General features: G+C 56.9%; 12 protein-coding genes across 12 annotated transcripts; 8 read left to right on the top strand and 4 right to left on the bottom strand.

Annotated features, from left to right (window-relative positions):
• Nucleotides 1-149: 149 nt before the first annotated feature.
• Nucleotides 150-3,863, top strand: BDY17DRAFT_185128 (imitation switch Two complex protein). Its single transcript, XM_033729954.1, has 8 exons — nt 150-554; nt 606-671; nt 731-789; nt 847-865; nt 925-990; nt 1,042-1,144; nt 1,194-1,606; nt 1,658-3,863. Exons 1-8 carry the CDS (start codon nt 552-554, stop codon nt 3,764-3,766), a joined length of 2,838 nt encoding a protein of 945 aa, XP_033587809.1. The 5' UTR covers nt 150-551; the 3' UTR covers nt 3,767-3,863.
• Nucleotides 3,864-3,866: 3 nt separating this feature from the next.
• On the bottom strand, nt 3,867-5,253 carry BDY17DRAFT_311987 (uncharacterized protein; the record flags this gene model as incomplete). Its single annotated transcript, XM_033735590.1, has 2 exons — nt 3,867-5,177; nt 5,233-5,253. 2 exons carry the CDS (start codon nt 5,251-5,253, stop codon nt 3,867-3,869), a joined length of 1,332 nt encoding a protein of 443 aa, XP_033587808.1.
• An 806-nt stretch (nt 5,254-6,059) lies between these two features.
• On the top strand, nt 6,060-6,640 carry BDY17DRAFT_325941 (carbonic anhydrase; the record flags this gene model as incomplete). The annotated part of the gene is made up of 2 exons (XM_033737434.1): nt 6,060-6,165; nt 6,231-6,640. The coding sequence occupies 2 exons, from the start codon at nt 6,060-6,062 to the stop codon at nt 6,638-6,640; spliced, it is 516 nt and encodes a 171-aa protein (XP_033587807.1).
• A 706-nt stretch (nt 6,641-7,346) lies between these two features.
• On the top strand, nt 7,347-8,231 carry BDY17DRAFT_254072 (alpha/beta hydrolase fold protein; the record flags this gene model as incomplete). The annotated part of the gene is made up of 1 exon (XM_033731397.1): nt 7,347-8,231. The coding sequence occupies one exon, from the start codon at nt 7,347-7,349 to the stop codon at nt 8,229-8,231; it is 885 nt and encodes a 294-aa protein (XP_033587806.1).
• Nucleotides 8,232-8,457: 226 nt separating this feature from the next.
• Nucleotides 8,458-9,696, top strand: BDY17DRAFT_185099 (putative deacylase). Its single transcript, XM_033729953.1, has one exon. The coding sequence runs from the start codon at nt 8,575-8,577 to the stop codon at nt 9,538-9,540; it is 966 nt and encodes a 321-aa protein (XP_033587805.1). The 5' UTR covers nt 8,458-8,574; the 3' UTR covers nt 9,541-9,696.
• BDY17DRAFT_300927 (inhibitor of apoptosis-promoting Bax1-domain-containing protein) lies at nt 9,678-11,126 on the bottom strand. The gene is made up of 2 exons (XM_033734150.1): nt 10,661-11,126; nt 9,678-10,602 (listed from the first exon to the last, which is right to left on the bottom strand). Exons 1-2 carry the CDS (start codon nt 10,932-10,934, stop codon nt 9,839-9,841), a joined length of 1,038 nt encoding a protein of 345 aa, XP_033587804.1. The 5' UTR covers nt 10,935-11,126; the 3' UTR covers nt 9,678-9,838.
• Nucleotides 11,127-11,693: 567 nt separating this feature from the next.
• On the bottom strand, nt 11,694-13,293 carry BDY17DRAFT_269062 (uncharacterized protein; the record flags this gene model as incomplete). The annotated part of the gene is made up of 2 exons (XM_033731929.1): nt 12,465-13,293; nt 11,694-12,401 (listed from the first exon to the last, which is right to left on the bottom strand). Coding segments are annotated over exons 1-2 (1,281 nt in total), but the record flags the coding sequence as incomplete, so codon positions are not given.
• Nucleotides 13,294-13,362: 69 nt separating this feature from the next.
• On the bottom strand, nt 13,363-15,784 carry BDY17DRAFT_184925 (uncharacterized protein). The gene is made up of 4 exons (XM_033729952.1): nt 15,243-15,784; nt 15,181-15,185; nt 15,018-15,124; nt 13,363-14,964 (listed from the first exon to the last, which is right to left on the bottom strand). Exons 1-4 carry the CDS (start codon nt 15,322-15,324, stop codon nt 13,590-13,592), a joined length of 1,569 nt encoding a protein of 522 aa, XP_033587802.1. The 5' UTR covers nt 15,325-15,784; the 3' UTR covers nt 13,363-13,589.
• Nucleotides 15,785-16,183: 399 nt separating this feature from the next.
• On the top strand, nt 16,184-16,971 carry BDY17DRAFT_325935 (cyclophilin 1 short isoform; the record flags this gene model as incomplete). Its single annotated transcript, XM_033737433.1, has 4 exons — nt 16,184-16,194; nt 16,281-16,366; nt 16,436-16,605; nt 16,669-16,971. 4 exons carry the CDS (start codon nt 16,184-16,186, stop codon nt 16,969-16,971), a joined length of 570 nt encoding a protein of 189 aa, XP_033587801.1.
• A 674-nt stretch (nt 16,972-17,645) lies between these two features.
• BDY17DRAFT_325934 (uncharacterized protein) lies at nt 17,646-22,119 on the top strand (the record flags this gene model as incomplete). The annotated part of the gene is made up of 2 exons (XM_033737432.1): nt 17,646-21,981; nt 22,043-22,119. 2 exons carry the CDS (start codon nt 17,646-17,648, stop codon nt 22,117-22,119), a joined length of 4,413 nt encoding a protein of 1,470 aa, XP_033587800.1.
• Nucleotides 22,120-22,309: 190 nt separating this feature from the next.
• On the top strand, nt 22,310-23,886 carry BDY17DRAFT_300919 (putative transsulfuration enzyme family protein). Its single transcript, XM_033734149.1, has one exon. It carries the CDS (start codon nt 22,376-22,378, stop codon nt 23,669-23,671), a length of 1,296 nt encoding a protein of 431 aa, XP_033587799.1. The 5' UTR covers nt 22,310-22,375; the 3' UTR covers nt 23,672-23,886.
• Nucleotides 23,887-24,132: 246 nt separating this feature from the next.
• Nucleotides 24,133-24,726, top strand: BDY17DRAFT_317914 (alkaline serine protease; the record flags this gene model as incomplete). Its single annotated transcript, XM_033736146.1, has 3 exons — nt 24,133-24,152; nt 24,315-24,639; nt 24,694-24,726. 3 exons carry the CDS (start codon nt 24,133-24,135, stop codon nt 24,724-24,726), a joined length of 378 nt encoding a protein of 125 aa, XP_033587798.1.
• Nucleotides 24,727-27,551: the final 2,825 nt, after the last annotated feature.

Raw genomic sequence — 27,551 nt, 5'->3', positions numbered from 1 at the left:
TGGACAATTGCAAAGCCCGGAGGAGATGAGTGAAGTGGAGGAAGGTCCAGAGGGCGCTAGCGGCGGATAAAGCCTTGCTAGCTCGGAACCTTATTTTCGAAATGTTGCCGACCTGCGCCCTCGCGCGTGTTGCCGCAACCCATGCCTTAATCATGGACACCCACTTCTCCCTCCCCCAACTTCTTCCCTCTCTCTTCTCCCGCTCCATCTCTTACCTCTCCCTTCTACCCACCACGTCGCAACGCATCAACAGCCGCGTCCATTCATCGACCTCGAACACGTCAAGGCTGTCAGAGCCGTGTTTTTCCACCACTTCCTCCGCCGCGACTCTCCACGTCCCCGCCAACTCTACCCACAACGCGCACTCTTGGCTTTGCGACCGTTCGCTCCCACCACGTTCCGCCTCCCTCCCCTCCAAGTTCACAACCATCGACGACATCAGGAGAGAATCGCCAATGTTGCGTTAATGGCATGCTAGTCACCGCCGATCCACCTTCTTGACCACATCGCACCTCCGGGGGCCCCACCGAGTGGGCTAGGACGCTGCAAAAATGGTGGGCAATCATACAACACACCCGGCAGGTGCAAAGCTGATCTGTGCAAAGGTGCTCTTCAAGCGGAAGCCGTTTAGCCTCCTTCCCCCGCTACCTCACATCCCGGACGATGCGGAGGTAAGAGTTGCAACATTCTTGAGCGCTTGTGAATACACGTCTGATTGTTGTATCAACAGGTGTTTGTCATGCGAGGGACGGGAGAAATCTTCGTCAATTACGAGAGATACTTGAGAAGGTAGAGTGCTGCGGAGCCTTGTCATTTTGTCTCGAGGCTGACGAGTTTGAATCGCAGACTTGACTATCTCATGCAGGCAAGTTGTACCGTGGCAGTTTACATCCTTGCCTCGATCATGACTGACAATACCTACAGAAAAAGTTTGTCGACGCTGTCAATGGCAAATCTGGGCTCACATACTTCGATGCGCTCGAATCTGAGGTAGGCTGATTCTATGACATACTCGTCTGACTACACACTCATTCAGTATAGAACAAAAGCACAACCGCGATTGAAAACGTCTTCCCAGAGGTGCTCCGAGATCCCATTCTCAGGAAGGTGCAATTCTCGACCATCTCTCGGATCGACGATCTTGGTTTGTTATGGCTATCGCAAGTTAGGTAGTCGTCGCTAACTCCTCTCAGTCAACGCCGTTTACGATGAATTCAAGCGAGATTTCTTCCCAGGTGAGGACATCATCATTCTTGGCGCCGGCGATGTTAGCGAGCAGTGGGAGGGCACGATTCGGGAAAAAGCGAAGTTTCCGATGATCCGTGGTCCCAATGGCGAGATCCAGCGCGCCGCATTTGCGAGATATTTCGTGCGGATGCATGACTCCTCCCCCGACGAGGAGGCGTTGGTCGACGACAAGCATTTGCGACGCGACAGAAAGGTCTTCACCAAGCAAAACTTGCGCGCTTTCCTGAAACACTCGCTGCAGCGCGAGGCCTGGATCGGAGCCCCGTGGTTGGTGAAGGAGCATCTGGCGATTCAGTACCGATTGCCCATGGAGATCCCAGCACATCTCCTGCAAGATGCGAAGTTGTTGGCAAGCAAGGTAAGCCCAAGATTGCACCGTCGGCGTGAAGATCTATCTAATGCAATTCAGCAACAAATGCTTCAAACAAAACAACCGCGCAAACGGACGAAGAACTTTTCACAGGACGAGCTCAAGCGAATACAGGCCGAAGAGATGCAACGGACGGGCGCGCAGAGTCCAGGCACCACCGTACAAGCAGAGCCGAGCCAACCAGCGGCTCCCGTCATCAAGTACCCCATTGAAGACCTCGACATCGCGCCCAATCGCAACGGTGTTGTTCGGCCTGCGCTCGAATTTTTCACAGACGAGATGGCTGCGTACGTCAGGAACGGTCGAAATCAACCACTCAACGATATTACCATGGAGTCTATGGGAATGCTGCTGGAGGTTTGGAACACTCTGAACGTGCAATGCGAGGTCTATGTCCTGGACAGTTTCACGTTTGACGACTTTTGTGACGCCATGCGGTACAAGTCGCGCGATGTGCCGTGTGAGCTGCTGGAGGAGATGTACTGCGCAGTGCTCAAACTCCTGGTAGACGACGAAGGCGACGTCACCTTGGCGAAGAACATCCTGCCCGAGAAACCCGATGCCGACGACTCATCTGATGAACAACCTGATGAGAGTGGGGCATCCACGCCACTACCCGAGGTGCCTGCAAGATCTACCCGAAGTCGACTCAGTCAGGTGGAGACAGTGGCCGACATGGTTGAGAGAGCTCATCGCGCGATTGAAGTGCCAGGGGCGCAGGATTGGGAAGCTCGCGCTGGTGCAAGAGACTTTTCCAACGGCGGCTGGCAGATTGTGCTTATTGGCTTGCTGCACCGACTCTCCTTGTCGCCAATATGGAAAGAACGCGCCGACAAGATCCTGGCCTGGCTGGCCCCAATCGAGACCATCCCCGATTCACAGACCCCACGCATTCGATTTGCCACCATGGACATTAATCTTCGAATTCTGGCCCTGCAAATGATTACGATGCTTTCGATCTCTTCGCCAGCCATCAAAAACTTTTTGGAGACAAGCAGCGAGGACATGACGGGCGAGCGCAAAAAGAAGATCGAACTCCAGAAGAAGAAGAGACAGTTGGCGGAAGAACTCCAGATCAAGGACCGAGAGCGGAAGATTTTGTTGCCCGATAACATGCTCCCCGACTCTCCCGAGCAGGTATCTGTCGAGCCAGTGTCGATCAACGGCGATGATGACACGATCGAGGTCAACGGCATGATGAGCTCGGATGGTGACGACGACGAGCCCAGCACTGGGCGCTCCTTACGCCGGGGCAACGACCGCAAGCGCAAACGAGAGGAAGAGGCCATTCGCGTGGCCGAGGAGAAGAAGAAGGCGGAGCTCGCCAAGCAGCAACCCAAGCAGTCGAAAGAGTTCCGCAAGGTGTTGGCAGACATTGAAGAACTGAAGAAAAACATCCACACTACCGAATCAGACATCCAGGACTGTGACCGAAACTTGCGCGAGGCTAACGTCCAGCGTACGAAGGTGCTCGGTCGCGATCGATTCTGCAATCGGTATTATTGGTTCGAGCGGAACGGACAGCCGTTTGGCGGCCTACCGCGGTCCAGCACATCACACTACGGCTATGCAAATGGCAGAATATGGGTTCAGGGACCTGACGAACTGGAAAGGAGTGGCTTGATCGATCGCACGCCAGAAGACCAGGAGGAGTACCAGCGACAATTCAACCTGACCGTGCCCGAACGACGGGCGCTCGAGGAAGGCTCTACGATGCTTCAATCCGCCCACGAGTGGGGCTACTACGACGACCCGGTGCTCCTCGACAACCTCATCGGCTGGCTAGACGACCGTGGTGAACGCGAGAAGCGACTTCGCAAAGAACTCCTCGAGTGGCGCGACACCATCGTCCAGTACATGGAAGCGCACAAGAGTTTCAAAGACGAGGAGGCCGCGAGGAGGATGGAGGTCGATGAGGAGCATGCGACGCGCATCTCGACGCGTCACCGGGCACATGAAGGCCAGAGTGCGTCGCGGCAGCGCTGTCTCAAGTGGACGAATGGCTTGGCTATGGAGTATCTGGGCCACTTGCATTCCGAGTCGGTGGTGCGGAGCAAGTCGAAGCGGAAGGTGGCGCTGCATCCTGCGAAGGGAATTGCTGTGCCTGTCAATAGACACGGGAAACCGGTCACGCGGCAGGGAGTGTGAGGAAAGGTTGGAGCTGCGAATGACCGAGACGTCTTGGCAGCCTGCCACTGCTATGAGACGGCAGCCGATGATCTGCATGTGATAGGACCCAAACATTGACTTATGCCTGGAGCTGCACCTCCGCTGCCAGTTCCCCAGCTCCACCATTCCTCGATCCGTTCGTGTGTCCATTCTCCCTCGTCGCCTGATCGTAATGCTTCGTAAAGTCATACTCAATACTGCTCTCCTTCAAGAGAAACTCCCGCAGCGCCGCCTTGTCCTTGTTCAGCTCCTTGAGAATGCCAAAGAACTTGTCCGTCTCCACCACCGTCCAGGGATCCGATTTCCAGATGCGCTCAATGTTCTTGATGCTGCGCGTGTCGATGTACTTCAGGAAGATGTCGCGGCGCACGGTCGCCCACGTGTCGAGGATGTCCGCCGACGCTTTGCCTTGGTGCAGTCCGATGAAGCAGTCCGCGAGCCCGGCGACGTCGATGCATGCTACCATGCAGCCGTACCCGCCGATAGGGTTGTTCGCGTGCGCCGCGTCCGCTGCAACGAGGATGCGGCCGACTTTGAACGACGGGATGCAGCGGTTGTGGATGTTGTAGATGTTCGTCTTCTCAATGCGGTACTCGTGCGGCTCTGGACTGCCCGGCAGGATGTTTTTGAAGTGCCACGGCCGTCGCGCGAGGTACTCTTCGTCCGTCAGGCCGACGACGGGATCACCGTACGTGACGCGCCACATGCCTCCGTGCCCGCGGCGGGCGACGAGGCCCCAGTGGTCGGGGTCGATCATGTAGTTTCCGCCGTCCCAGCCGTGCTTGTCGAAGCCGTCGTAGTACACGTTCTGCACGATGAATTTGCACGCGAACGTCTGGCCGGGCCACTCTCTGCCGAACAGACTGCGGCGCACAGCGCTGGCTGCACCGTCGCAGCCCACGACGTAGTCGGCTTCAATGCGCTGCACGCGCTTCTCCTCCCCTTCCCCTCCAATCTCGACATCCACCCACGCCTTCCCGCGCTCCTCGTCCTGCTTCGCCTCCAGCACGCGATGGTTGAACCGCACATCGATAAACTCCGCATACCGCTCCACACAATGCCGGTACATGATTTGAATAATCTCGCCCAGCTGCAACACCGTCATCCGGTCCTCCGAGTCCTCGGTGACGCTCATGTCGATGCTGATCAGCTTCTCGCCGTCCGCGACGCGGCGCCAGCAGATGGTGGGGAAGCGCGGGATGGAGGCGGCGCGGATGTCAGGCACCAGGCCTGCGCGCCGGAAGACGCGAGTGGCTGGCGTGCCGTATTGCGTTGCGCGGAGACGGGTGTCGAGTCCTGGCCAGGATTCTAGGACTACGGAGGGGATTTTGGCTTGGGCGAGGAAGATGGCGAGGAGTAGGCCGGAGGGGCCGGCGCCGACGATGATGATCTGTGAGGATTAGGGTGAGTGGATGGTGTTTTGAAGCTCTTGGGATGAGAGGTACCTTTTCGAAGGGTGGAGGCATTTTGCTAGGCGTTGCAGGTTTGCAACGTGGGTTCGCCGGGCTTGATGTCTGTTTCAATGGGCTGCTCGGTTTTCAGCCTTACGGTACGGGACAGTCAGCCTCACAAGATCTGACATTCGACGGACATTCTAATGCTGGGCGAGTTCGTGGTATCAAGGTAGCATGAGAGGACGGCAGAGGTCGGGCCGCCGCCACGGAGCTAGGTTCGTCATGCTGAAGGTCCGCTTTGGGAAGGTTACATGCCCGGACTCCGATGTCGTCGTGTTGCTCGCTGCGGCTGCTTAGTCGGCCTTATCGCTCGTGCGGTTCTGACGCTTCCAGGCAGGAGTCGTTGGAAGTATCATGCTCGTTGCGCCAGCTATTGTGACACACCCAGAGCAACACTCTCATAGGTAAAGCTTCGATCCCGGTGTCAGATCGGTCTTCGATACAACTGCCAATGTATCCTCTGTCATTGGTAAGCACAATCAACGCCGCGCGAAACCAGATGCAGCATCGACTTGCTGCCGCTTTCAGCCTTCGCGCATTGCCTTCCCTGCTGTCGTGATACAACTACACCTTTTAGTACAGATCGCTATTTCTTTCCCTATTGCAGAGGCTTGTGAAAGGCAAAATATGTCATGCGCAAGCGCAATCTCGCCGTCCTCGTGTCGGTATATAAATGGCCTGGCCGACCACCCAGTGTTTCGCTACTGTTGAGAAGTCGTGCTCCATCATATCAAGCGAGCCCGTTCTGCAACCGACATAGCCATTGACGACTGAACGCACCACGTCAACAACCATTCTCCTGTATCACACGTGTCATCATGGCAACAGCTTACGAGAAAGAGATTGTCGAGGCCAACAAGAAGTATGCAAGTACTTACAAGCATGGAGGGCTCGAACTCAAGCCAAAGAAAAAGGCCGTCGTTAGTCAGTCTTCCTTCTCCTCAAGTCACAGAAAGAGAACGTGCACCGCTAACATCACCCATCCCTAGTCACCTGCATGGACTGTCGCCTGAACCCCGCCGAAGCCTACGGCCTGGATTACGGCGACACAATCACGCTTCGCAACGGCGGCGCAATGCCCGAAGACGCCTACCGCTCCGCCGTGATTAGCTGCATCGTCCTCGGCGCCGAAGAGGTCTTCCTCGTCAAGCACACCAGATGTGGCCTGCTGAACGCGCCTCCCGACAACGTCATTCACCAGGTGATGAAGCAACGCTTGGGCGTCACCGAGTCGAAGGAAGTCGATGAGTTCGTTCCCATGTCCTTCGACGACCCCGAGCAGTCGGCCCGGGCGGGTGTCGAGTGGCTTCGCAATGCGCCGCTTTTGCCCAAGGATGTGCGCGTCACGGGCTGGGTTCACGATACCGATACTGGTTTGGTCAAGAAGGTCGTCGAGTAGGTCGATTCAGGTTTGGACGGTCCTTCTGAGAAGATTCTTGCTCGCTGGGTACATATCTCCGTCGAAACTTCGGTCGACCTCACACCTCGTACTCAGCTTCTTCGTATGTCATCCTCAAGCATGGGCTTGGCTGTTTCACCTTTGTACATCGCAGCCACGACTGCGGAGTCGTGGTTCTCCTTGCGACTCCAATGGCGGTTTTTGTGAAAGTGCGCCATTTCATGTGCGGTCGCGCGCTGACTCCGCGTGCGCTACCACCAAGGGCATCACATCAGGATACCCGCAATCTCTCCGATTGTCTGCCATTTGCAGATAGCTGTCGTTGTGCTCCCCGACTCCGCTCAAGCTTTGATTTGATGTTTTGGAATCTCATGTCAGCATTACAAAGCCGGGCCTTACGTAATCCGACCCAACACGAGCTCTCGCTGGCGAAACGCCGTAAACGGAAGTCTGCTAGTTCTCAATCCTCGCACGCGTCTTCAGCCTTGACGACGATCCGGAATGCACGGTAACCCGCTCGCGCCCTGATGATATCACATGTAGTACAGTCGAGTCGCTGGGACAGTCTTGGAGTAGTATAAAGGTGAAGTCTTGGCTCGGTTGAGCGAGTACCTTCTTTCCTTGCATATCAAAAGCACTTTCACATCAGTTCGTGAACGAGTCCTTCCTCCTGTTCAATCTCGTCTTACTCACATACACACACAATATGGAACTCCCCAAGACAGCCCGAGTAGCCCTCGACGGCGACATCTCCGTCTTCTACCGCTACACCGGCGCCCCCGAGAAACCCGTACTTCTCCTCCTCCACGGCTACGCCAACAGCTCCCTCTACTACAAAGACCTCATGACCCTGCTCTCCCCCTACTACCGCATCTACGCCCCCGACATGCCCGGCTTCGGCTTCACGACCGTCGACTTCGCCAAGTACGACTTCACCTTCGCCAACGGCGCGACGGTGCTCGGCCGCTTCGTCGACGCCCTCGGCATCAAGAAGTTCGCAGTCTACATTTTCGATTTCGGCGCGCCGTGGGGTCTGCGGCTGGCGCTGCAGCGGCCTGATGCTGTTACGGCTATCATTAGCCAGAATGGAAATGCCTACGATGAAGGGTTGGGTAAGCCGTGGGAGGCGATGCGCAACTTCTGGGCCTCCAACTCCGACGCTGGACGAGAAGCGCTCCGGACGCGAGTAAGGACTTTCGACCGCGCCAAGGGGCAGTATATCGAAGGGAGTATTGAGAATGGCGACATTGTCGACCCGGCAGCCTACCATCTGGACCACGCGCTGCTGCAGCGACCCGGCGTGATGGATGCAATGCTGAGCTACTTCTGGGACTACCGCACGAACGTCGACATCTACCCAGAGTTCCAAGCCTACCTGCGCGAGAAGCAGCCCCCCGTCCTGGCGGTTTGGGGCAGACACGATGTCAGCTTCATCTACCCCGGCGCAGAGGCGTTCAAGAAAGACGTCCCAAAGGCGGAGGTGCATTTGTTGGACGCTGGGCATTTTGCCCTGGCTGGCTTGGAGGATGTGTTTGCTGCGCTGATGCATCGTTTCTTGGCTGCGCACGTCACTCGGCAGGCGAGTGTCTAGATTCGTAGGGAGCAGGCGTTTCGAGGAGTATCTATAGATGGACAATCGTAGCTTCGTTGCATCAATCGTCGGTTCGGCACCTACTTCATCAGTTCTTGATTTCCAGTCTTACGGTGTATGATAGTCGACGGACTAGTACTCCGTCCCAACGGAGTTCGGGAGCTCTGGTAGCTGGGGTTCTGCCGCAAATTGGTCATCATTACGGATATGTGGAGGAGTAAGTGAAACATATCATCCCGACAAGTCGGAGTAGTCGGAATACCATCGGAAGCAACAAAACCTCTTCAACTCCCAAACGCTTCACCGAGGCCCATGAGAATGACACACACATCACGCAACACAAATGACAACTCCCAAATTCCCCGCCTTCCGCACAGGCAAACGCCGGCATGAACAAGGCACCTTCACCCCCGTCCCCAACGGCGCACAAATCCCCTACGCAATCCTCGAAGCCAGCGAACCAGGTCCCGTCCTCCTCATAACAGCAGGCGTGCACGGCTCCGAAGTCTCCTCGATCGAAGCTGCGCTCCGCCTAATGCGGCTCGCCCCCTGTCACATCCTCAAAGGCACGCTCATCATCCTGCCCATCCTCAACATCTCCGGCTTCCGCGCGCGCAGCATCTACATCATGCCCGAGGACGGGAAGAACCTCAATCGCCAGTTCCCTGGCACAGCGGACGGGAGCGCGAGTCAGCGGCTTGCGTTTTGGTTGGCGGAGGAGATGTTGCCTGCTTGCGATGCGTATTTGGATTTGCATGGCGGGGATCTAGACGAGGATTTGCGGCCTTTTGTGATTTCTAATAAGGGGCATGAGCCTTCGCGGGAGCTGGCGCTTGCTTCTGGGTTTGATACGGTTGTTGATGGGTTTGGGGCGCGGCCGGTTGCGTCTGCTTGTGCTGCTGGTATGGGCATACCCGCTTTGACGATAGAGGCTGGCCACAATGGAGTCTGGTCGGAGGAGTCGGTGTCGTTGCATTACAATGCGGTTATGAGGATCATGGCGTACCTTAGGATTGCGAAGGAGCCGTCGATAGCGGAGCCGTCGATAGCGGAGCCATCTAAGCCCAGCCCTCCACGGACGGTGGAACTGTTCGTTCCTGTGGCGAGTGTGAGTGGTTTCTGGTATCCGCGACAGGCAGTCGGTGCTCTGGTCACCCCTGGAGCTGTCCTGGGAGAGATCAAAGATGCGTTTGGGGTGATGCTGTCGACGATCCGAAGTGAGGTTTCGGGGGACGTGCTGTACCAGCTCACGAGCCTTTGCGTGAATGAAGGCGAGCAACTTCTGGGCGTGGCGCACTCTGCACAATAACAATGGGGAAATGAAGCGGTCCATCATAAAGTGAACGAATGAGACTCACAGTGGAGTATAAGCAAAGGAAGCAAGTCGTCAAGAGCCAGTGAGTGAAAGGTGTACGCAAAAATAAGGACTTAGGAGTGAAGTGATAGAAATGCCTTGATAACCTGCTCGCTTCAGCGAGCCTAGGACTTTTCGAAGGAGTGGGGACATCTAGTTGTGAAGAATAAGCTGTACAAATAATGACACCGTCCTCACCACCCTATGCTGAAAGTCACGCATATCCCAGATCCAACAGAAATCGTACACTCCCCTACCGCCGCCGGTTACCCTGCTGCATAGCAAGAATCTGCACCATGCGAATGAAGATGTTGATAAAGTCGAGCTCGAGGCTGATGCTCTCGTTGACGGCATCGCGCTTCATCATCCCCCGCTCGGCCATGCGCGCGTGCGCGAGGATCTTCTGAATGTCGTAGAGCGTGAAGCCCCCAAAGACGGCCAGGCCGCCGTAGAGCCAGAGGTTCTCCGTCACCATCAGAGTTCTCGCGGCCGTGGCTGGAACGACGAGGGGCGCGAGACCGGAGAGGGCGACGATTGCGACGCCGGCGAGGAGGGGCCCACCGAGGTATAGGTATTTCTCTTGCTTGGCCGTGGCGCCGACGAAGGCGATCGAGCCCATCATGCCGATTGTGTAGAGGCCCGCTCGCGCGAGGATCGCAGGGGAGAAGAACATCAAGGGACTCAAGAGCGCGGCCTGCGTCAGGTTGAACGCAACCCAGAGCGGATATTTGACCATGTAGTTCTCCGGCGGCGTCGCGCGGGCAGCCATCATGGTGCCGATGGAGCCCACGAGTCCGATGCCCAACACCAGCCACGGGTTGGCAGACATGAGGCGATAGGACCAGCCGTTCATGTGGAGTGCGCGCGCGGCGACACCGATGATGCCGAGGCCGAGGCCGGTGTGCAGGAAGGTGTCGTTGAGGTAGGAGCGTTCGAAGGGTGGCATGCCGCCATCTTCACGAGTCTCGCGGTTGAACATGAGGTTGATGGCGAGCAGGGTGCCGCCGAAGATTGCGCCTAGAACTTTGAATCAGCTTAATGCTCACAACTGCTGTTCACGATGGGAGCGCCATACCGCCATAGATGAGTCGCTGCGTCAAGTTGCCTTGCGCCACGGGATTCACAGGTGCTGAGGTTTGATAACTCCGCCTCGCCGACTGCCTGAAGCTGTTGAGGAAGACATTCTCCTTGCTGGCGAAAGAGCGGAGGGGAGTCGAGGGGCGTAGGAAGGCCTGCTGCAGTGGCGTGGAGGCCTGCGTCTGGAAGCTTCGAAAGGCGATCTGGGAGGCTTTGGGAGCTTGTTTGAGGGTGTTGGCGATGGCGAACGGTCGCCGTAGGACGAACGCCATGACGGTGTTTGATATGTGGAGGACAAGAGGGAGACGGAGGAGAGAGGTAGAGATGGGATGTGTCTAAGAGGCAGAGCTCGGAGACGTCACTGATGCACCTCAGCGGGGCTTGGCACGCAGAGCCCCAGAAGCTTCTTTGGCTCTGCTCGGCTAAACAACGACCTCACACGGCAGACTCGTACATTGCAGGCACTTTGCGATGGCATTAAGGGACATGTAGGGTTACGTTTCCATTTCAGGATACTCCTATAAAGCCTCTACTCTTGCATACCCTGATCAACCTCTGTCAATTGAAGGCCGCCCGGCACCAGCCGATAGTAAACCGTCTTTCCCTCCGAGACTCCGTCTAAGCCACACACCGGCTCATCCTTTGCAGACCTCATGCTTCTCTGTATGGTACTCCGAGCTCGACAGTGAGTCACCTCGCCAGTTCAACGACATGTCATTTACCCTCCTCAATCCTCAGCATCAAGGAATGTCTCTTCGTTGCCGAAAGTGTCCGTCCGCCGTATCGGATGACCAGCATTCGACGGTGACGGGATCAGCGGCTGTTGAAGCCCGTATACAGATCCCTTCTTGGCTTCCGATGAAGGTTGGGGTCGTTCTGGTAGCTGTTGTTGCTGCTGTTGTTGCTGCCTGGGTTGTCCTTCGTTCTGCCCAAAGTCAATTAGATCCGCGCCTCCATCGGTTTGCGGTCTCGCCGACGATTGCTTCTGCTGCTGTTGCTGCTGCTGTTGCTGCTGCTGTTGCTGCTGCTGTTGCTGCTGCTGTTGCTGCTGTTGCTGTTGCTGCTGTTGCTGTTGCTGCTGCTGTGGCTGTTGCTGTTGCTGCGTCGGGGCAGCATTCAAAGACTCCCACGTCTGTCCCGGTAGGATGGGCGCGATGGCAAGAATCTGTTGAATCTGCTTTTCCGCAGGCGCATCACTGTCCACCTTCGCATCAATCACCCAGTCCAGTTTCTCCTCATCCCCCGCTGGTGCATGTTTGAAGAGCTTCGGCTGCCAAGCCTCTTCGCCACGGTCCGCGGCCTCTTTCCGCTGCTCGTCTTCGATCCTCGACTTCTCATCCGTTGCAACCCTCTGGTCGGCCTTCTTGATCGCGGCAGTGGTTGTGTGCCATAGCTTCTGACTTTCCCGCTCCGCCTGTTCCTCGAGCGGTCTGCTTTTGGGATAACTTGGTCTGGAGTGAGCGGCGTCGAAGAGTAGCTCTTTCTTGCCGGTGGAGAGGTCTTTGATCATCATCTCGCCGTTCCAGAAACCGCTGAGCTCGAAGAGTTGCTTGCCGGATTTGTCCTTGATGAAGCCGCCGATGCTGTTGTACGTCCCACTGACCCAGCCCTTGACCTTGAATTCGATGTCCACTTCCAGCCCCGTCTCCGGACATCGTACTTGGGCATGGTCGCCAAGTTCGTACTTCATTTTGCCGAAGAGGATACCTCGCGCGTACATGTTTGGCTGAGTGATGAAACTGGTGGGCCGGATGTTAGCGATTCTAGCCCACTCTCGGATCAAGATCAAGAAGACGACTCACTACCGCTCCCCTCTATTCAAGAACCGCATGACAGCGATCCCCTCCATAAAACTCCCCACACTATTCCCCAAAAACTTACTCCGCGGCTTCAGCGTCCCATCAATGCGAATGCGATGTTCCGGCGCCATGTAAAAGTACGAGCTCTTGGGCGGGTGATGCGACGTCTGCTCCGAAATATAATACCCCTTCGTCCCATCCTCGTAATCCCAATACCCCATAAACGTCTCGCCGAGAATGGGGTTCAGCGGCTTCTTCACGCCGGGCGGCTTGATGTGCCAGCCGGAAAGGTAGAACTTGGTGACGGCGACGAAGCGCTGGATGGGGTCGTCGATGTCCGGCATGGGCAGCAGGGTCTCCGGGTGGGCCATGAAGTTTGTGATGCGCTCGAGCATGCTGCGCGGCTCGAGGATGAAGGTGGGCAGCGTGACGCGCGACAGGTCGGCGCCCGGCCGCAGCTGGGAGATGATGTGCGTGAGGACATTGCCTTGCTCGGACGTGACGACTGTTTCGTCTTCTTCTTCGCCGTCGTCGTGTTTGCTGGAGCTGCCGGTGTTTTTGCGGTGGCCTAGGACCATGTTGGGCGGTGTGAGGGAAGGGGGGGAGGGGAAGGCGGAGAGGTTATGGTGGTTGAGAGAGAGGGTGTTCAGGGGAAGAGGTGCAGTTGTTGCGGAGGATCGGTGTGTTGGTTTGGTGAGTGAGCAGAGAAGAAGGAGGGGGGCGGTTATAAGGGGCGAGGAACAGGTATGCGTTCTATTGAGAGCTCATCAACACGTGGGAGTCAAGTTCCCAGCTGACCGTCAACCTCCCGCCTACGTACGCCAAGCATCTCACGCTGACTCTCGCCTACATTCACCGTGGCCGACCCCGACTACATCCGACTACGTCGACCACTGCAGGCAGATACAACATCGAATTCTAGGATCCAGATATGTAGATTTAATCAAAGACATCTTCTCATTGACCATTCGTACCCACTCGATGTCTCGATTCAGCGTAAGGCCGGGCTGCAGGCTCATGCATCAACGTTCACCTCTTCGCTTGCTCTCTATCATGAAATATCAATCTAATCACGAGTAAAAATTGGTGCCCAAGAAGCACCGCACAACAGTCCAGATAGCCACATGCCTACCCAAGCAAATCATCCAACCCACCACTGCCCGTACTCTTCTTCGGCGCGCTGCCAGCAGCCGGAGGCTGGCCCGGAATGGGTGCCGCGTTGGCTCCATACAAACCCTGCTGACTCTTCATCTTCGCCATATCCGCCATGGTCAAGCCCTTCTGCGCGGGCGAGTTCGTCTTCTTGACGCCGCTACCCGAAAGCAAAGAAGCAAAGGCGTCGCCTCCGGCCTTCTTCCCGGGCTGGCTGCCTGCGGCTGGGGAGGTCACGCTGGAGCCTGGAGTACCTGCGGTCGGCGTGGGTTGGACTTGGACCGAGGTGAAGTAGTTGGGGCCAGTGGGCTGATAACCTGTAGGCTGAGCCGGCCGTGCTTGCGATGGAGGGGAGAAGGCGGAGACTGCGGACGGCGTGCCGGTGCTACTGGGGGGTGGGGAAGTGGTGGAGAGGAGATTGTTGAAGTTTGCGTTCTGTGCCGAGGATTGGGCCACGGGCTGAGCGAAGTGGGTGGCGGACGAGGGCGTTGCAGTCGAGAAAGAGCTGTAGTTGGGTTGCGAGATGGATGGCGGTGCTGCAACAGCCGGTGTAGCGGTTGTCCCGGACGGAGTAGCGGATTGAAAGTCGTCAAAGTCGTCATCGTCGCCAGCCGGCACGCTGGATGGAGGCGCTGCGAGGATCGTGGACGAGGTGCCGTTGGATGGAGCCGAAGCAGGCTCATCCCCAAAGTCAAAAAGGTCGACTTCTGGCTCTTTTGGCGCAGCAGCTTTCGGCTTCTTCGCGCTCGTCCCTGAAGTCCGTCGTGTACTAGCCCCGGGTTTCCGTCGAGTTGGTTGGGCTTGTGCACCGCCGTCGTCAAACTCATCGTACTCCTCGAATCGATCAGCGCCACCTGTTCGCCCCGATTCCTCATACTCGTCCTGGCCCTCTCCACCGAAGCCTCCACCATCTCCGTAAACCGCTCGGCTCGTGCCACCGTAGCTGGAAGCGCCGTATTCTGCACTCTCGCTGCCGAAGCCGCCATAGCGGCCGCTCGAGCCGCTGCTTGCTCCAATCCCACCTTCCACGCCTCCATATTTATTCCTCGTCGTCCTCGACTTCTTCCTCTCCGATCGGATCCTTTCGACATCGCTCAACAGGTCCACCAGCTCTTTACTCCTGTTCCGGACGTTCAGGCCCTGATCCTTGCCATTCTGGTCGATGTAGTGGAATTGCTTCAGCATCTTGAGAAGACTGAGGTGCGAGCGAGCGTCGTCGATGACTCGCTCCGATCCGTTCTTGATGAGGAATTCCATAAGCTGGAGCGCTTTGTAGATCTGGCGCCACTCTTCGGCGGACTTTTCGGTAAAGCGTTTGTAAATCATCGGCATGATCTCGTTGAGCAGTTGGCTGTGCAGAAGGTTAGTCGATCTGTTGGGTAGCGCGTGCAGACCGTGGCGTACTAGTTGAAGGTGCCACTCGCGATTTCTTGCATCAGGGTGGAGGAGGCACCCCAGGGTTCGTTGTTCGTGGCCTCGCGCACCTTGGCCTCCATCTCTGTGTAATTCATCTTGCTATTGTCAGTCGGGGTGGTCTGGCTCGTCTCTGACCAGTATCATTTCTTACGACGGCTGGAAGACATGGTTAGTTTCCACCATCACATCCAGCCGACAGGCATTGGCACTGACCATTTTGGACTTTGCGGACTCCCGCTTTAACGTCGTACAGCGTCAAGTTGCTGACTTGATTCTTCAGGTCGTTCCAATCCATCTTGAAATGCTTGACAGCTATGGACGAGTCAGAGAGGGGCGGGAAGTGGACAGAGAGGGGTGGTTAAATGGCGGAGCTGGCTTTGTATAGATCGGATACGTTGTGAATGTGGGCGGCAGACCTAGCGGGAGTACCCGCCCGGCCGCGGTTCCCCCCTAAATACGGGACGAGGGCCACCATATGAGGCACGTTTCCAGACAGTGGAGGTTTCATTGACTATTGGTGCTTCCTTCATTCATCTCGTTCATCTCTTTTTTCATCAATCCTGGACAAGTTGCCAGTGTTGCGCCAATTGCATCGGTCTCAGCGCGTAGACAAAGAAGGTACGTTCATATGGTGTGGTGTCGAGTTCCTGCCTCAGCAGCTCCTTCCGAATGACGGCATTGGGGCTGGCTCGCTCTTTCCTTCCGTCCTTCCGCTCGTGATGCAGGCGACTTCGAAAGAGGAAGCTGCGGGCCAAGCGAGGAACACGAGGCGAGAGCACCGCCTCCGAGCCGCCGGCGGGTGAAAGAGGCCTTGGAAGCTCCAGTCGGACGGCGGCGGCCAGCTCGGGCTCGGGCTCAGGCGCAGGCGCAGGCTCAGGGTCTTTTTCCAATCCTGCAGGAAAAAACGTCACCACGGAAACTGCACTGACCCTTTTGCCTTTCTCAACAGCAGCACGCCAACACCCCCACTATACCCCGCCCTAGCGTCGAATACCCAATTCTCCCTCGCAACTCGCCTTTGCAAGCTTTTAAAAATTATGCTGCTTTCCACTTCTTCCTCCTCCATCACCCAACGCCACCTTTTCAACTCCATCCGACGATCTTCCATCAACCCTTCCATCTCCACCCGCGCGTTCCACGCCTCATCTGCCAACATGACTATCAAGTAGGTCGTCGACTTCACGCCGGCCAGGGCGATGAAAAGCCCCTCCATCCATTACCCCGCCAGGCTGACCCTCACCCCTCCTATAGAGCCTACTTCGACGTGACCTGGACTGGTCCGGAGCTGCAGACCGATGCCAATGGCAAGGTCACCTCTGCCGACAAGAGCGACAAGCGTACGTGATGACAGCCATTCAATCCTCTTCACCTCGTCATCCATCTCGCTGACTCCTTCTCCCATCCAGCCCGCTCTGGCCGCATCAACTTCGAGCTCTTCGATGATGTTGTCCCCAAGACCGCCGAGAACTTCCGTGCCTTGTGCACTGGCGAGAAGGGCTTCGGCTACTCTGGCAGCAAGTTCCACCGTGTCATCCCCGAGTTCATGCTCCAGGGTGGTGACTTCACCCGTGGCAACGTAAGACATCTTTCCGTGCCAATGTTCATCATCAGGTCACATCCATCCTAACGCATGCATCAGGGCACGGGCGGCAAGTCCATCTACGGCGAAAAGTTCCCCGACGAGAACTTCAAGCTCAAGCACGAGAGGCCCTTCCTCCTCAGCATGGCCAACGCCGGCCCCAACACCAACGGCTCGCAGTTCTTCATCACCACCGTCGTGACCTCGTGGTTGGACGGGCGCCACGTCGTCTTCGGCCAGGTGCCCAAGGGCGACACCGCGTCGATGGGCGTTGTCAAGAGCATCGAGGCGTGCGGATCTAGCAGTGGCGCGATCAAGAACAAGGACGGCTCCCCCACCATCGTCAAGAGCGGTACGGAGTAGATGTGCGCGCTAGACGAAGGAATGACGGTGCAGCAGGATGCTCGTGTTTCCCGTCAGGGCGAAGGTTGTGAATGCGGCGAAAGTCTTCGCCTGCATCTTCTCGGCTGATTCGAGCTCCTTTCCAAAAGTAGACCGTACATGACTCTGAAAGCATCTGTCATCTCTCCATTGTTCAATTTTTACTAGTACATGCTCCGTGAATCGAGATCGAAGTGGATGACCCAAGTGACCCTGTTTCTCGAGGCTGGCTGCAATCCCTGTAGCCTCGTCGTGTGGGCCAGAGGCGTACCCTGCTCTCCGTTGGACTCTGATCAAACCATTAGCATACTGCAATGGGCTCAGACACCCACCTAACTCTTCGCATTGGATAGTTTTACCAGAAATACATAGAAGGCAGATGCTTCCTTCCATACTGTTGCCTGAGGCTGACTGAGACCCTGACTTGGCGCTCGTATTTATTAGGTTACCACTTTCACGTGCCACGCGACACGCACTTCAGACTCAACACCACCACCTCACGCCACTGTTCCCAAAATGCACGTCTGCTGGTCAGGCGGTTCATGTTGGTCCAGAGGCCTCTGAAACCCCAAGAGTCTGCATACCTGCTCGTCATTCGTCCAGAATAACCATCGCCTTTCCTTCAGCCTTCCATTGCTCCGCCCCTTTCACACGCCATGGCCGACGACGATGCAAAGTCCGCCAAGGCGAGACTCAAGAGCAAATGGCATCGCGTCTTCAAGGACAAGGAGGATCACAACGGCGGGGGAGAGAATGTCGATTCCTTGCCCGTGACCGCCGACGTCGCCGATTTCCTCAGACCTTCTACCGATCGAGCGCCCTCAACCTCACGAGCGCCACCTCTGGCGCCGAAGCTCGACGTTTCTATAGCCCAGCGTTGGCCTACTGCTGAACAGATAAGACAAGCGAGTGGAGAGGCCCCTCCTTCCCCAAATGGATGGCGGAAAACGCCGCGGCGAGGGGGCTTGACGGTGGGCTTTGTGAATGCGGCGCCTGAGGTTCTTGGAGAGGGAGGCGATGATTGTGAAGAGCCGGTAATTGAGGTGGGAAGGAGGAGAGCGATGATGCCGAGATCTGCGTCTGAGAGAAGGGCGATTGGGCCAGACGGAGGATTGACTTCGGCTATGGGGCATGGACAGTTGAACGACAGTGGAATGGGTGGCTTCCAAACCGTACCGCGGCGCAGGGCTAATACCGGATATGAGCATTCGCCGCCGTCGCACATGCAGCCAGACGTGCACAATGACGATCAGCTCCAGCATGTGCCCACGTTGAACAGAGCCCCCACCGGACCCCCTCTGCGAGGAGGAATCGACCGCGACCTTGGCGGTGTTGATGATCAGCGATACGACAATCAGTTTCCGGGATTCGAGCGCGACTCTGACTTGCAGCCAGCGAGTCCTCGAGACCCCGAAGCCATTGCTGCACGCAAGCGCGAATTGCGGGCGGGAGAAGGCCTGATCTTCCGGCGTGCGAGTGCCATGTTGAAGGACCAAGACGGAGACGATGAAGAGGGACGACAGAACGTTGGGGTCGGCCGTCAGCCATCTTCCGAGCACTACGACACACTGTCACGGCCTGACGCGCCTAGCCTTTTGCCCGACATTCCTGAGCCGCGGTCTGCTCTGTCTCCGACCTCTGCCAACTCACCGGCTGGCCCGAATCCTTTTGCGGACCCGAAATATGGAGAGGTGCATGCGACGTTTGAGTCGCAACGTAATGGCCAATCGATGCCGGAGCCAGCGCAAAACAATCGGGCGAGTTTCATCCAGACGGTCATACCCTCGGCTTCCATCTCTCTTGATCCTCACGACTTCACACCAGGCCGTCAAGCATCTACGGGAACTGCATCCTCATCAGGTAGGCGGACAGAAGAAGATCGAGACCCCATGAACGCGCCTGCCCAGGTACCTCCGCCGCAAAATTTCGTCGCCGAACTGCCTGGAAGTCTTCCGCCACAGCAAAACGGCGATGCCGACCAGCAAAACTACATGAGTGTGCCGTCGTCCAACAGCCTTTCTTCGTCCCGTTTCCGATCGATCTCGCAGGGCAGCCAGCATGCGCCAACAGTCAGCTCCCAAGTGTCCAGCACCATCCCTCGAAGTCGCGATCCTTCCCCCATGACATTCCAAAGCGCCCCTGCGCCAACCGCTTCAATCCGACAGGACCAATTGCGAACCAGCCCCAACGTTTCGAGTAGCAACCTCGCCCTTTCACCTCCACACGCAGGTCGCACAATCTCCCGACCAAGTTCTCGAGCCTCTGGCTCTGTCCTCGCCGATACTGCCGCCCGAGCGGGATCTGCTGCCGCGTTGAGACTGCCAGATCATATATCCACCCCTCTGAATGGAAGTCCCCGTTCATCGATTTACGCCACTCACTTGAGTTCTCCAACATCTGGAACTCCGCCGCCTTCTGGGAAATCAAAGTATTTCATGTCTCCTATCAACAAGGCGCCGAGTCCCGCTGCTCCTTCGGAGGCGAACCCCGCGCCTTTTCGACCGGCAGCCACCACGAATGTCGTTACTCTCAGAGGTCCGCAACACCCTAACATCCATTCGCAAGCGAGGTTATCAAGTCTGTCCGTAGCTTCAGAGGACATGTTACAGTCGCCTCCGGCTGCCGTCAGCGACTCACAAAGTCGGGCACCTCCACCGGCCACGAGCGTACCGATCGCACGATCTGACAACAGAGCGAGGTCCGACACGGGAGATACGCTGGCTTCTGTACCCCGCCCAGGCATTCTCTCGCCGCAGGTAGCAGGTCAAGGCAATTCTGCCGTGGATGCCGCTTACGCCGATTTCGCTGCTCGTGTAGCACACATGAGGGGTGTGTTCAGGCTCACGGCGGAGAGGGAGAGACCGGTGGTGCAGGGTGCGGCAGGCGTTTGGCTCCGCGTAGCCGTCTGGTGGTATCTGCAGGGCAAAATCGGACTGGAGCGCATCCTGCGGCACCGTCGGGGTAATAACGACCCGCAGCAAATGCGCGAACTTCTCATGCAACCTCACGTCGATCTGGCCAAGGCGTGGTGGATCCTATCCGACCCGCTGGAGATGTACGACGATGTTGGCAATTCCGCCTCCCGGGGATCGTCGACGATGATGAATGGCGATGTGGCGCTAGTGCAGGCTGTCGGCTTTCTCAAGAGTCATCTCAAGTCTCTGTCGCTGTCGATGAGCCGGAATATGCTGTTGCCGCCTCCGCAGTCGCTGATTCAAGGGCAAGACACCACAATCTGGCTGCCGTATCCGCGCTACTCCCAGGATGCCACCATTGCTATCGGAGGTGCCAGACAGGGTCGACTCGAGCCCATGCAAGCCCTGCCACTCGGCGACACGGGAGAGATGCACTGCTATGGTCGTTTCCCCGTGGAAGTGGCAGTGAGCACAGACGATCCGCAGACCGACCGAGTGCCTATTCCCTGCATGTTCACCATGCTTCGCCACAAGCAAAACTTCGGCAACACCATCGTTGTCGCGAGTCAAAATGAACTCGTCAACGTCCTCGTGGGGCCGTGGCTAGAAGATCGCCGCGGGCTGACGTGGTACGACGTGGAGTGGAAGACGAGCTCCTTCGGCATGACTATTCGCCTGCCGAACAACTTCACCATGACGGTGCGGATCCATGAGCGGGACTTCCGCACTCTGTGGAACCTTCTGCAGTACTCCCACAAAGTGGAGGACAACATTCGGCCCGAGAAAGACGAGTTCCTCGTGCACGAGGCTGCACTGGCGGAAGTGCAGTACGAGGATTCGTCGGGCTCGGCGGCATTCCCGAAAGACAAGATTGTGCATGCGCGAGCGTACCTGTTTGAGCAGACGAGGAAGATCCCCGACCCCAGCGGCGATCGCAGGATGCACCTCGGCTTTCGTCTGGTGGTGGCGGCTGATCCGAGGAACAAGGCGCTGGCGTACATCAGTCACGAAATTTCCAAGGGCTCGCCGCTGTTGTTCGAGTTCATGACGGATTCGGCGGCAGGTGGCATGGCCGCTATGGTGGTGAAGATCGTTGAGGAGGGCAGGCAGTGTCGTGCGCTTCTGGTCTTTTCGGATGTGGAATCCAGGCAGGCGTTGTACGATCTGCTGATTGGAGTGGCAAACGGTCCCGATGAGATGATCGTTGGCAAGATGATGTTACTGGGTATGAACGTCGAGCCTGCCACACAGACTGCGGGCGTTACGCAGGAGCCTCACCCGGCGCTCCGAGCCCTGCAATGGCAGAAGCTGGGTGTGCACAATGCAATGTCGGGCAGCACCGTGCAGTCGGACTCTCTGCGAATCGTGGCCAGACATACAACAGGCTGCATCACCGACCGCCTGAATCTAGGCAAAGGCGAACTTCTCATCCGCCTGCCATGCACCGACACACGCACCCCCGCAATCCAAATCTTCCGCTACCCACAGGAAGACTGCACGGTTGCAGTCGACGTTCGCAACTGCCCAGCCAGCGAAACCAGCATCGCCGACTTGACGCACCTCGTGCAACAGCAACCCACCATCCGCACCTTCACCTTCGCCACCTCGGAAGACCTGCACGCCTTCCAAACCGCCATCACAGGCTGCCAAGTGCGGTACGACGGCGTCGCGGCGAATCTCAGCATCGCGCGCCGCAGAATGGTCGTCCCTGGCTTCTCGAAGAAGTGGGAGGCGAGCAATGTGCGTTTGCAGATCGTTTCATACGACGTCGTGTTTCAGATTCTGGCGTTTATGGAAGACTTCGGACATGCGGATGCGTTGTGCTTCCGCGTCAGGAGTACGGATACGTTCGAGGTTGTCAAGGGGGATGGCAAGGGGAAGAAGTGGGGGATCAAATTGGTGGAGGCGAAGTTCTCGTTGCCGAAAGATGGGGAGGGTCGTGATGAGGGGAAGGGCGGTGATGCTGCTCTTGGTGCTGGAGTGTTGGAGAGAGTGAAGAGGCGCTTTGTCAATTTGGAGGGTATGGAGTATGCGGAGGAGCATGATGATGTTACTATTGGCTTTGAAAGCCAGGAAGGTGAGAAGAGTCTTGATATCGATCTATTGTTTTGTTGTGCTTTGCTGACGGTTTGCTGCAGATCGCGACAGGTTTGCTCAAGCACTGCCTGCGGCTACGACGGTTGCACGGGGCATTACGTTGAAACGGCGGATTTGAGCATCGAAAAGTACTTTGCGGCATTGCTTGTGTGTTTTGTCGTCCGCGAAAGGAGAGGGAGGAATTGCATAGCGAGTGGCGTATTGGGATGTTCGCCTGGAACAGCCGCATTGGGAAGGAGGGGCCCTCGACCGCGCCCACCACCGCATCGAAGTGCTTACATTGATTATCGGCCTCACACTCGTGCATCATTTCATTCTCGTCTCTCTCCTGATTATCTCCCAATTATTCCCACCCACCGTGTCTGCCAGACAAGATGGCCAATTCCAACCACACTAATGGCTCCGCAGCCCCGCACGACCAATTCTCCAACTACACCCTCGCAACACTCGGCATCCACGCCGACGACTCAATGCACCACGACACCGACGTCGCCCCCTCCCTCCACGTCTCCACCACATTCCGCTACCCCCGCGACCCCGAAGACCTCGTGCCGGCCTCACGGTCGCCGCAAGCAAGACAAACACCCGCGGCCGCTGGCCTCCCGCCGTCAGACACAGGCTACATCTACTCGCGCTACCAAGCCCCCACCTCCTCCCGCCTAGAACTCATGCTCTCCTCCTTCATCCGCGCCCCTTGCCTGACCTACTCCTCCGGCCTCGCCGCCTTCCACGCCCTCCTCGTGTACCTCAATCCGAAAGTCGTGGCGATTGGGGCGGGATATCACGGCTGCCATGGCGTGCTGGGCCTCTACCAGAAACTGACGGGCTGCAAGATTGTCGATCTCTTCGACGAGGCGAGCTGGCAGGATGGCGGGGAGGGATGGAGTTTGGGCAAGGGGGATGTGGTGCACCTCGAGTCGCCCGTGAATCCCACCGGTCTGGCTTTTGATATCGAGCTGTTCGCGGCACGGGCGCATCGGAGGGGCGCGGTGCTCACCATGGATGCTACTTTTGCGCCGCCGCCTTTGCTTGATCCGTTCAAGTGGGGTGCGGATTATGTCATGCATTCTGGGACGAAGTATTTTGGCGGGCATTCGGATATGTTGTGCGGGATTGTTGCGATTGGGCGGAACGAAGGGTGGGAGAAGAATTACTGGGGCATGCTAGGTGAGAGGTGCAATTTGGGGTCGACGCTGGGAAACATGGAGGCGTGGTTGGGGGTGCGGAGTTTGCGAACGATGGCCTTGCGGGTGGAGAGGCAGAGCCGGAATGCGGAGCAGGTGGTTGCGTTTTTGGATGCGTGTGTGCGTGGGGAGGAGACAGGAGAAGCGGCGCAGGCGGTCAAAAAGGTGATTCGCAGGGTTCAGCATGCGAGTCTGCAAAAGGAGGACATGGGGTGGCTGAAGAAGCAAATGCCGTATGGTTTCGGCCCCGTTTTCAGCTTCGATACGCATGTCGAGGAGCAGGCGAAGCGGCTGCCGAGTAAGCTGCACCTGTTCCATCATGCTACGAGTTTGGGAGGCGTGGAGAGTTTGATTGAGTGGAGGCATATGAGCGACAATACGGTGGAAACGACGCTTTGTCGCGTCAGTATTGGTGCGGAGACGTGGGAGGATTTGAGGGATGATCTCGTTCAGGGTTGCAAGGCGCTGGTCGCTGAAGGTTGGTGATCCGGTGTGCTGGCCATAGACGATGCATTCTTGACGTTTGTACATGTTGGACTACAGCGAATAGAATAGATGGCGTGAAAAGTACAACCTGGCGAAGAAAGTGAATGGACCCAGCCAAGACTTATGACCGGAACCCAAGAAGCGACTGTCGACTTCTGGCCGTCCCACTAATTTACAGCATGAGAAGTGAAATTTTGCGACCAGCCAGTGCCAAGATTCCGAAACCCACAACCCAAAACCCGACCGCATCGACGAAGAAAGTTTGCAATAGCAAGCACCAGATCACCGACACAACACACGAGGCAAAGAAGCCGCTCACCGAATCCCTCCGAACCCCATCAATTAATCTATTGCGATGTCTCGGTATGTTTGCGCCTGGCGGAGTGCGAAAAGTGAAGGAAGTGAGAGCGATTGCTGACGTGAAGTGAAACAGTCGTGGTGCCTCCGGTACGAAGCTGAAGATGACGCTCGCTCTTCCTGTGTACGTTTTGATTCCTCCCCGTTCGCGATGAGGCTGCTGGGCAAGAGATGGGATACTGGGCGCTGGAAACAGTGACAAGCGAGGAGAAAGAGACAGCAGTCTGTGGTGTGGGGGGAGAAGATGAGAAAGAGTTCCATTGCTGATATCCACCGTGTTCCACAGCGGCGCGGTCATGAACTGCGCAGACAACTCCGGCGCCCGCAACCTCTACATCATCTCCGTCAAGGGCATCGGCGCGCGTCTCAATCGTCTTCCCGCCGCCGGCGTCGGTGATATGGTCATGTGCACCGTCAAGAAGGGCAAGCCGGAGCTCCGGAAAAAGGTGATGCAGGGTGTCGTCGTGCGCCAGAGCAAGCCGTGGAGGAGATCGGATGGCATGTACCTCTACTTTGAGGACAATGCTGGTGTTATCGTCAATCCCAAGGGCGAGATGAAGGGTTCGGCGATCACTGGGCCGGTGGGGAAGGAGGCTGCGGAGCTGTGGCCGGTATGTGTTAGCCTGGAGTCTTTGCTTTGTGATGTGTGTGCTAACAATTTGCAGCGTATTGCGTCCAACTCGGGTGTGGTGATGTGAGGGGTGGGGCTTTGGGGTATGGGCATTGCGGTGTTTGAGGGCAGGCGAAAGGCACAGTAGCTAAGTAGCTGGCCAATGCAAATCATGAAGTGTGCTGTGCTCATCGTCTTTTTTTCTTTTGCTCTTGTCTGCTCGTCGTCCACTTCTCTTTCTTTCATTGCCGCTGGAACACGCCTTCAAAGGGACCATACCGCCGCCATATGCAAGATAGACTGCGAGATCTACCTCACTGGCAGCCTGGCAAGGTACACCTTCTCAGAGCTCATATGGCCAGCTGACGAGCAGAGTAGGACACGACACGGCGACTTCACGATCAAAGGGGAAAATGAGATGCTCCGACTCACCGATCAATCCAGCTCCGCCAGCTCCGCCATGAGAGCGGCCACCTCCCGCCGCATCCTCTCCTCCTCCAGCTGCGCGGCGGTGGGCGGGGGCGGAGGGGGCCGCGGCACGCACGCCTCACAGAATGTCCCGTCCGGGCCACAGGCGAGAACAACCCAGAGGAAACGTGCGCGGCCGTCAGCCCCCCACGTCCCCACCCACTTGCACCCGATCTCGCACGTGATGCGCGACCACATGCCGTTGTTTGCGAGCGGTCTGTTTGATGAGAGTTGGTCAGCGAATGCTTTCATTTGATTCGAGGGGCGCGTGATTAGAGATCAGGGGGGTGGAGTCAAGCGAAAGAGAGTGAGTGGAGCGAGTGAGTGATGGTGCTTTGAGCTATCTTGCTGATGGATCTTGAGGGGTGTTGATGTCACTCACGATGGTGTGGTGGAGCTTCAAGGCTGTCAGCGCTGTGTTTGTGCACGAAGAGTGAGGGTGTCGTGGACTTACGAGTTCATGGTGGTGGTGGTGGCGGCGGCGGGGGAGATGATTGATTTGATGATCTGCGAGGGCAAGAAATGTCAGCATGAGTTCTTCTATCGCGGTCACGTGTCTGCAGAGAGCGTGGCGGCGAGCTCCAGCTCGTGGCAACGCGGTGAACGACTCGCAAAAGCGTGACGTGTCGAGGGGAAGGGGGCCAACTCACGTGTGATTGATGGTTCTGTGGTGGTCCGAAAAATGATCAGCTCATGCTCTCGTGCATAATTATGCCTGACGGGCGGTTGAAGCGCGCCAGCTGACCGGCAGCGACGCCAACGCCCGTCAGACTGGCGAGCGGAAGGGCTGATGAACTCACGTTTGCTCTGCTTGCTGTCAGCACGATGGCTACACGTCAAAAAGAGGACCAGATGCGGTGGTGGTGGAGCGGCACTTACTTTGGGGTTTGCTTGGTCGGAAGGAAGAAAAAGGGGGAAAAGGAGCGGGTTGTTATGTGCGAATTTGAGCGCTGTGCCGTGCGGCCCCACCCTTCCCGTGCCCTGGAGACGAGCAGGTGAGCTATTCAGGCTTTCTATTGTGCTGACCAGGCGACGTAGTCTTTGCAAAAGATTTGCGCGTGTTACATGGAGCCTACTCGGGTGGTCAGACCGAGTTTACGGACGATTATAGTGGTGGAAAAGATGTTTCAAGGTCTACATTGATGTTTCGAGCGTGCAAAGGCGATTGGTGCTCACGGGGACGTTGGAGGAGGTACGCATGTGCTCCACGGAATCGTTAAAACTTGACAACTCAAGGCTTTACATGCTTGACGGCGCTCAGACGGCTCGCGTCGACTGTTCTGTCGCCTCGAAGGTCGAGTAGCGTCTTGTTCGCGCGTAGTTAGATACGATAGGACTCTGCGATGTACAAAAGTCAGACGTTATTACTTGGTGGCAGAAGCGTTTACAGAGCAAGTTCGATCGAGTCTTGGATGGTCTACAAGCCCAGACTCGGCTTCTCGTGAACCCAGCATGCCAATGTTTCCCGTATCAGTACGATAGTTGCTCAGCGAGGGCCGTCAATAGACTGTCGTCGTCCCGGGGCGATGAATCTCGTAACAGATCTGGAGCACAACGTTCAAGGTCTCCAGGTTCAGTGTCGAGACTGCATCGAAACGCAGCACCTCGGCGCCTCGGCGCCTCGCAACAAAGATGACATCCGACTCGGCAGTTCGAGCGCGCCCTCTGAGGAGGTCGAAGATGAGTACAAACCAGAGTCCCAAGACCACTGGGCAGTCGTTTTGTCATGTGTTGGACAGACGCTCGTCAAAGTCGCTTGATGATCGAAAAAGAAAAACTGCGATCACGCTCTGGGGAAGGAAATTTGTGGACGTAACGGAAAGGAAAGAAACGGTCAATATCTCTTTGTGCCACCCAGGATGGATGATCTCAAGTCCATGAGCAGTGCGGCATTCGGTCCAATGTCGGTGTAGCGGATAGGTCTCGACGCTACTGATGGCAGAGAAGGCAGGAGAAATCGTCGCCCATGTTGCGTTGAAAGTGCATAAACCTCTCGCAAAAATCCAAAACTTACCCCAAACACTCCTGTCATTTACGAGAGCTTCCACCGGTATTCTCGAGGCTGGTAAGCGTTCTATCAAGCTCATTCGCGTGCCTGTGGAAGAGGTGAGGTCAAAAGAAAGCCGCGGGGAAGAAAGCGGCGGTCGAGTGTGGAGACGCTTGGCGGGCCAGCCCCAGCCCATGTTCGTCCCAACAGTGAAGGCGCATCTTCTCACGCCAGCCACCACCCAGAGCCTCATGAGAAGCTTCAGGTGCATGCTGAGTTGCTTGATCCCCATGTGAGAAGCAGGTGATGCTTCACATGCCCGCAGTCCGTGCTACTCGGCAGCAACTGCCAACCTCCTGCCGCCCGAAGCCACCACCCCGATAAGAGCAAAGCTAGCTCTCAGAGCTCCGCCCGCACTTCCGAGCGCATGTAAGACATTGGCTGAACATCTGTGCAAG

The sequence above is a fragment of the Neohortaea acidophila genome (assembly GCF_010093505.1).
Source record: "Neohortaea acidophila strain CBS 113389 unplaced genomic scaffold BDY17scaffold_8, whole genome shotgun sequence".
NCBI classification, from domain to species: Eukaryota; Fungi; Ascomycota; class Dothideomycetes; order Mycosphaerellales; family Teratosphaeriaceae; genus Neohortaea; species Neohortaea acidophila.
Note: the sequence above shows the minus strand (reverse complement) of the source record. Positions and strands in the feature narration are given on the sequence as shown.

What these genes read in the sequence shown, in the direction of transcription:
- BDY17DRAFT_300927 (XM_033734150.1), bottom strand. Translation starts at nt 10,934, where the DNA reads ATGGCGTTCGTCCTACGGCGACCGTTCGCCATCGCCAACACCCTCAAA. An exon ending in GCAGCGACTCATCTATGGCG is followed by an intron (nt 10,603 to 10,660) that starts GTATGGCGCTCC and finishes TCAAAGTTCTAG; the next exon opens with GCGCAATCTTCGGCGGCACC.
- BDY17DRAFT_185099 (XM_033729953.1), top strand. Translation starts at nt 8,575, where the DNA reads ATGACAACTCCCAAATTCCCCGCCTTCCGCACAGGCAAACGCCGGCAT.
- BDY17DRAFT_184925 (XM_033729952.1), bottom strand. Translation starts at nt 15,324, where the DNA reads ATGGATTGGAACGACCTGAAGAATCAAGTCAGCAACTTGACGCTGTAC. An exon ending in GCGAGTGGCACCTTCAACTA is followed by an intron (nt 14,965 to 15,017) that starts GTACGCCACGGT and finishes CCTTCTGCACAG; the next exon opens with CCAACTGCTCAACGAGATCA.
- BDY17DRAFT_185128 (XM_033729954.1), top strand. An exon ending in ACATCCCGGACGATGCGGAG is followed by an intron (nt 672 to 730) that starts GTAAGAGTTGCA and finishes TTGTATCAACAG; the next exon opens with GTGTTTGTCATGCGAGGGAC. An exon ending in TCGATGCGCTCGAATCTGAG is followed by an intron (nt 991 to 1,041) that starts GTAGGCTGATTC and finishes CATTCAGTATAG; the next exon opens with AACAAAAGCACAACCGCGAT.
- BDY17DRAFT_300919 (XM_033734149.1), top strand. Translation starts at nt 22,376, where the DNA reads ATGGCCAATTCCAACCACACTAATGGCTCCGCAGCCCCGCACGACCAA.